The following is a 7,314-nucleotide window of genomic DNA, read 5'->3' as shown; positions in this document are numbered from 1 at the left end:
CCTGTTAAACTATTTGAAAGTGGTAATAAAACATGACCCCTTTTCAAGTTTGTTATTAAAACATGAAATGAACAGTATTATGTGATCCACTGATATCTTAAGCAGGATATCTCTCAGTTTTCTCTTAAGCAGGCCATGTGCAAAGTGCAGAAGTAAAGCAACCCATGAAGACGGTTCTTTTAATGACATCACAAGCCAGGATGAGTTATCAAATCTCATATCATATTATATCATATATCTTTATTTACCCTCGGATTTTTAGAGTAGCTTGGGGGTAGCTAATATCTCCGAGCATTTACCCTCCCAACCATGATACACCACAGAAGACAGGCCACAACACCGGGAACTACATGCTCTACTTTTTACGACAAGTGTGCGGGTTCTTTTACGTCCCACAGGAATATGAACATTGAAGGGTTGTGAGACGGGACCTCCGGCTTATCGTTCTTATCCGAGAAGACTTGAGAGTCTAACCGTTTGCAGATGTAATTACAACGGCAGAATTTTCTCCTCAGTTATGTAAAGACCCTGAGTGTTGGTAGGGCGGGAGTTGAACTAACGACCTCCCGCGTAACAGCCCGGTGCTCAACCAACTGAGCCACCGGTGCGCAGTGGCTTTTCTAATAATTATCTTTTTCCATGAGAGACAAATGAGCTAATAGCTGCATGTTTGCACACATGAGACGAGCACACTAACCATGAGGCCACCGCGCCTCCCTTGTTAAAGTTTCATGATGAATTGGAAATAAATGTGCCATTCCTTTCCCGGCATGGAAATTTTTCCTATGCGTTTTTGTCGCGGTAAGATCTTAAGTAATGCTTGAAGTGATGCGTGACAAATTACAGTCGCGTTACCTGCGCAGTAAAAGTTGCTCACAAACAATTAGCGCGAACATCCTTAAAATGTTACTAGTTACCTACAGTGTCAGTTTATCACAGAGAATGTCAAGGGGCCCATCCAGGAGCTGTCCTGAGGTTCACCTGACACTCCTTTGGGTTGAAAAGCTCTCTCTTTCTCTCTGTTAGGTACATCTCATAATGGGGCACCCCCTTCTTGTGATCCTGGATTCCAGTTTGTTGTCTTAATTAGAAATAAGTTAAAATGCGATGTGACCAGATGGGTAAATTGGTTATCACTTTGGTACTAAATACTGTGAGTTCTTTGTTATGATTTTGATGGCACAATAAATCATGTTCTATTGATATTAAATCAGTCCCAAAAAGAAATTAGTATCACTGTTGAGGTACAGTGCATCTAGAAGTCAGCTTGCTCCCAATAGATACAACTCCCCATGCTTTTCATTAGAAATTTAAAAGTTAACCCCCCTTCCTTAGGCCATGAGTTAACAAGGTCCCCCCCCCCCCCCACCTCTTCCTGAAAATTATTGCATCGTCCCTTAGAATTGTTTGCATGTGACAAAGAAAATCGGTTTGTTATTATGACTAGAAAGGATGGCTTGTTCATGGTGTATTTTTCATAGCGACGTAAATGAACTGCCCACAATATTTCACGATTTTTCCTTCAAAATCCGTGGAAACTAATGTAAGGGACAGTAAGGAAGAAAGGAAGGAAAGGGAGAGGAGGTTAATGGAATAGGAAGGAAAGGCAAGGTAATTGGGATGTAGGAGGTATTTAATCCACACTCTCTTTTTTCATTGTTCTTTTTTGTCCCCCCTAAAATCAAGGCCTCATTTTTTTTTTTTTTTTTAATTTGCTACATCCCCAAAAAAAGGAAAACCGTTCATAATATTCTAAGTTTGAGAAAATTTAACCTAAGTTAAATAAAAACCAACCTAAACTTAACTTTAACCTGTAACATTAATTTTTACCCTCAGGTTTTCTTGCTGATTGTTTTAGTTAATTTCATATGCGGTAGCAAGGTTTTAGGCCCAGCGGGGTAATTTCCTAACTCTCTAGGATGACACTCCTTCGCTGTGAGTAGCAAAATAGTTTCACTCTTACATAATAACCGCAAAAGACAGCCCTACTACTCCTTTTACGAAAGATGAGCCAATATTACTAAAGCTTTATTGCACAGAATGCAACCCACGCTTTATAAAACTGATGAATTACAAAATCAAACAAGTAGGCAACAGTTCATAAAAATAAAATCCAAAAGTTGCCGTTAAAACGGCGACGGCGACGTCAACAAGAACGTCATCTCAAAATGTAAATTCGCATTATTGTGATCACTTCGTGACTATTTTAATCTTTTTAATGGAACAAGGGCGTGGTAATTTCTCCAGAATGACACTGATCAGGACGGCGCTTAGTTTAGGGAAGAAATGAGAATTTATTTTCAAGTGCTGACGTTCTTGATAAAACCTCAAATTTGGCTATTTTACGTTGTTAGGGAGCTTAAGCAACGACAACGGCGACGGCAACGAGAAAGTCATCTCAAAATATAAATTCGCGTTGTTGTAATCGCTTCGTTACTATTTCAACTTTTTTAATATGACGGGGGTGTGGTAGTTCCTCAAAAATGACGCTGGTAGGAACGGCGCTCAATTTAGGGCAGAAAATGAAAATTTATCCTCAAGTAATGACGTTGTCCATAAAACCTCAAATTTGGCTGTTTCACGTTGTAGTTTTGCTGACGACGGCAAAGAAATGGACAAAAGTGAAAAACACACGTGCAGGGCGTTCAAAGCTATTGTTTTTGCCTACCAAATAAGCAAATTTGTGACGTTCTCGTTGCCGTCGCCGTTGTCGTTGCTTAAGCTCCCTGTTGTTTTCCAGACGACGGCAAAGAAATGGACAAACACGAAACACGCACGTGCAGGGCGTGGAAAGCTATTGCTTTTGCACACTAAATACGCACTTTTTTCCGTTTTCGTTGCCGTCGCCGCTGTCGTTGCTTAAGTTCCCTACTGATGTACCGCTACTATGAATTACAGTAGTTTCTCCAAACAATTAACAGCTGAGCGGCTAGAAGTTACGGTTAATACTTTCTACGCTGTTCTAAATTTTCCTATTTTCAGTGAAAGCGAATTAAATTAGTACAATATCAATAATTTTCTGCCCTTACAAAGGTGACTTGATCATTGCTTCTCAGTTTTTTTTAAACTAGTTCTGAGGTGTAACCTGAAATGGCATCTAGTAAACCAATGATCCACTCTGTGACCGACTGGCTTACAGAACCCTTAAACACTAGTCTACTAACTTTCAACAATTCACTGCTTGTCTTGAGTTTCAACTCGTAGTATTATATTTATCAGATCAGGCTCCAGTTAATTGTTCTAAATGTGAATAACGCTATCCACCGGATAAATCTCTATTGGTTTCGCTATTACTTGTGCACTGGAGAGTGATTTATCCAGAGGATAGCGCTATCCATCGTTTGAACATCTGAGGCATGTTTAACAATTTTAAATCCCTTGAATATCTAGTTTTGCTGATAAAGAGTACGTTCCTATCCTGATCACCTGCTAGGCTGGTATGAATCACGGAAAAGTGTGAGGGGGTGGAGGAGGTTCGGAGATAACAACACCGTAGAGAAAAAACCAAAGCAAAACGAAAGAAAGTGCTAAAGAAAAAAAAAAAAAAAGGAACATTACAACATTCGTCTTACAATTAGGGGTCTTCTGGGAGCTTTTAGCTATCAGGGTTTCCTTACTTTAAATAGTTTATGCCGCCCTTTACAACTGCAATGCTATAATCAATACCCGTGAGTTTGAAAGCATTCTTCGTGAACTCCTTCGAGGCAGCAGCTGTAGCAACACTTCCGGTTAGAGCAAAGGATGAGACTGTCTTTCCAGTCTGCTTTGCCATTTGATGAAGGAGGGCTTCACTACCTGCTTTCATTGCGTCATGAGAAAGATCCTTTGCAACAGTTTCTAAAATTTCACGGCCACCAGTGGAAATTACTTTTATCGCAGAAAAATGTACAACGTTCTTGGCGGTTATCTTAGTACCCTCTTTCCACGCTTCTTCAACCGCTTCTTTGACTACTCCTCTTGCAAATTCTTTAGAAATCTGCTGACCCACTTCTTTGGTTGCTTTTTTACCAGCTACATAAGCTGCCGCCTTTACAACTTTAATAGCAGCCTCTTTCCCTCCTTTTTCCACCATTCCTTTTGCCAACTGTTTGCCAAATTCTTGACCGACCTTTCGTGTTGCTTCCTTCTCGACCTCCTTCGCCAATTCTTTTGCAGTTTGCACACCAGCTTTCTTTGCACTTTCTTTCATTACATCTTTAACAACGCCCGAAGCCCCGAGCGTACAAATTTCTCCCAATCCTGACGCCACGTTAATTAGACCTCCAACTACATTACCTTGGCAAAAATCACATCCTGCTTGAGCGAAATCGACAGCCGCGCTAGCCCCAGGTACTACAGCATTAAGTGCCATTTTTGCGCCAATAGTTGCTGCTATTTTCCCTCCAAAGACTAACCAGTCCATTTTCACTGAGGGTATGGAAATAAAGGCTGAAAGTATCATAAGGAATTAGCAATTAATAGTAGGTCATCACCATGTTTCAGGGCCTATTATTATTATTATTATTATTATTATTATTATTATTATTATTATTATTATTATTATTATTATTATTATTATTATGATTATTTTGCCACTTCTCAGATATGGAGCACTCTTAACTACATCGACAGATATTATATTCTTTAAGTTATTCATTTTGTAAATTTGATCCGTAACGCTTGTATTGGCTTCGCAAAATTTCAGATCCTATAAAGTTTAACCTAATTTTGGTTGCCATTGCATTTGTGTGTGGATTTCATAGGCTCAGAAAGGTAACAGTAACATTGCGGTGGATTGTGTCTTTGAAAAAAAAAAGGTAAGTTGGTAAGTCGTTTGATAAAATGTTGGATTAAAAAACTGAACCTATAAATGCAAAACATATTCCTGGAACTCTATTGAGTAAACAGGAACTTACGGTAATTAATCTTTCTTGGAATAAACTAGACAGGTGCTTTTGACCGTGACTACAGTTGCTTTGTTCAGTCGCGTCATGTCTGCAATCCTTGAACCGAGGTAACTATCATTCACAAATCGACAAACTTGGTGGTTTTCAAATACTTGACATTTTACCAGGTCGAATAGATGTCAGGTTGCTTGTTTTTGCTTCCATCCGTCAGTTTCAGTGCAATCAAACATGTTGTTTGTTGCATAACTGACAAATGCACTGCCGTATGATGTATCTAACTGTTAAATATATAGAAACTGAGCCACGCGATCGAAAAAAAATAGCCCTTTCCACGGTTTTCTTCTACTTTTGGTTTTAAAACACCACAAAGATAATGATTAAGTATCGATGCAGCGCCATTGAAAAAGAGCGCACACACCGATGATCCGAACCGAAAGAGTATCATGGAGTAAGCGTACCAACTATTCTTTTTCGGAATCAACAACTTCAGCGCGAAGGGGATCAAGATCATTCGTACCTATCTCCAAAATAACAACTTTGGGGGACAAAGAGGAAACAATTCGGAGATCGCGGCGCAATTTCCCTACAGTAAGGCCGCCAACGCAGTGTAAATAAAGAATGGCGTCATCTGAGAGACCAAACGTGACATCGGCCCGTGAATCGAAATGCGAACGAAGGTCACCCCGAAGCCTTGGAATAAACGAGTAACCTAATAAAGGAACCGAAGTGAGAGAAGAAATTACGGAAATGAACTAAAGCAAAAACAATCGAAGAAGAAAGTGTTGTAGCCGAGATCCGAAACTGACGCAGAAATTAACTGCAACCAATTATCGATCCGCACAGTGACCGAAATTAACATGAAATGAGAAACGAAAGGCTCGAAGCGGGAATCAAAAAATACTGCTGGAATAAAATGACGATGAATAGCAGTAGGAATAAAACCGTATGAAAACTTACCTCGTAACAATCAAAACCAGGTTTTCACCCAGATGCCAGTTCATGCGACTTGCCAAAATCCTGGGAGGGGGGTGAAGATAATGGCCATTGACACATGGCCCAAACCCAGTCCCCCTTGATTCTCAAATAAACCCAGGCCAAAGAGAGAGGATAAAAATTCTATTCGCAAGCAAATGTTTTGTTTAAGGTGTTCTTTCAAACAGTGTCGACAGAGTTTCCTTACATGGCTAATATGGAAAGTTGAAAAAAAAAAAACATGGTGCGGTCTCTTACTCTGAAATACGCAGCAGACTATCTGATTTATTTCAGGTTCATTTATCCACTCATGTTCCAGCAAAGTCTGTTGAGTAATAATCTTGTTTCTAGACAATGTAAACGCAATTTCATCTGTAGAACTCAAGGGCTGTCCTTTAGCTTTGAGCGATCGAGAACGGGAGCTGTCATGGTGCTGTACTTTGAGCGAATGAATAACTTCCGCTTGCTAGTGTTTTCAAATTTCTGAGGGAACTGAGCTTCACAGAAATTCATTTTATTAAAGCCATTCCGAAAAGTAGCTCTTAGTACTTCCTGGTTCCCTACACTCAACGAGGTTTTCTCCTTCTTAAAAGGAGCTCATCTCTTACCGATCTTACCTAACAAACCAACAAAAGATTGTTGCGAGCCGCAATGATAAAGACCATAGACCGCTCATTTGTAAGTAGTGCGAGTGTTGAAATATTTTTTATTTGCCAGCATTTCTTATTCTTCGAAATTAAAGCAATGACACTTACTCACCACATGAATAGATGATCCCGGCTTTTGGTAAATCGTGTAAAAATTAACAAGTAAACAATGGCTTACCTCATTATTGCTTTACTTTCTCATTAACTTTTATCTGCTTCCGATTTTGCAAACGAAGCACACGTCCAATTCTTCTACCATAGATGTAGCCTTTCCTAAAAGGGGTTCCTTAATTCCCGGTTCGTCATATTCATGACGTTTACCCTTCGTTATGAGGCTCATCATCTCTTGGTGATCTTTCAGGCACGTAGGTCTTTTTACCCATGCAAGGTTGTTGAATAGCGCACGATGATGTAGGTCACAAACAGCCCATTTGAAAGTTTTCATTTGGCCAGCAAAAGCATTTCTTCGAAATTAAAGCAATAGCACCGACCCACCTCATGGATGAAGAGACGAGCCCTTAGAAATCTGCATTAAAAGAAAAATTGAAATAAAGATTCCCTTACCTGTTTTTTCTTCTGCTTTCTTGCTAGTGTTTGGTTGCTTTCGATTTCGCGAAAGGACTACACAGTCAGCCCTTAACCGCTCTTTTTATTGTTATAGTCACGTCCCAAGCCTTTAATAGAAGTCAACAATGACATTTCTAGAATGTTCTCAGCACAAGACTAATTATCATGAGAATATAGAAAGTTCTGGACATCATAAAAACTTTATTTTATTCCTGTTTCATTGGAGATCTAAATGCCGTGCT

At 39.6% G+C, this 7,314-nt stretch overlaps 1 protein-coding gene across 1 annotated transcript; it reads right to left on the bottom strand.

Annotated features, from left to right (window-relative positions):
* Positions 1-1,618: 1,618 nt before the first annotated feature.
* LOC138023639 (uncharacterized) lies at positions 1,619-5,582 on the bottom strand. The gene is made up of 2 exons (XM_068870682.1): positions 5,404-5,582; positions 1,619-4,428 (listed from the first exon to the last, which is right to left on the bottom strand). The coding sequence occupies exon 2, from the start codon at positions 4,400-4,402 to the stop codon at positions 3,614-3,616; it is 789 nt and encodes a 262-aa protein (XP_068726783.1). The 5' UTR covers positions 4,403-4,428; positions 5,404-5,582; the 3' UTR covers positions 1,619-3,613.
* Between the last annotated feature and the right edge of the window lie 1,732 nt (positions 5,583-7,314).

This window comes from Montipora capricornis, chromosome 11, assembly GCF_036669925.1.
Source record: "Montipora capricornis isolate CH-2021 chromosome 11, ASM3666992v2, whole genome shotgun sequence".
NCBI classification, from domain to species: domain Eukaryota; kingdom Metazoa; phylum Cnidaria; class Anthozoa; order Scleractinia; family Acroporidae; genus Montipora; species Montipora capricornis.
This window is presented reverse-complemented; position numbering and strand designations above follow the sequence as displayed.

What these genes read in the sequence shown, in the direction of transcription:
- LOC138023639 (XM_068870682.1), bottom strand. Translation starts at nt 4,402, where the DNA reads ATGGACTGGTTAGTCTTTGGAGGGAAAATAGCAGCAACTATTGGCGCA.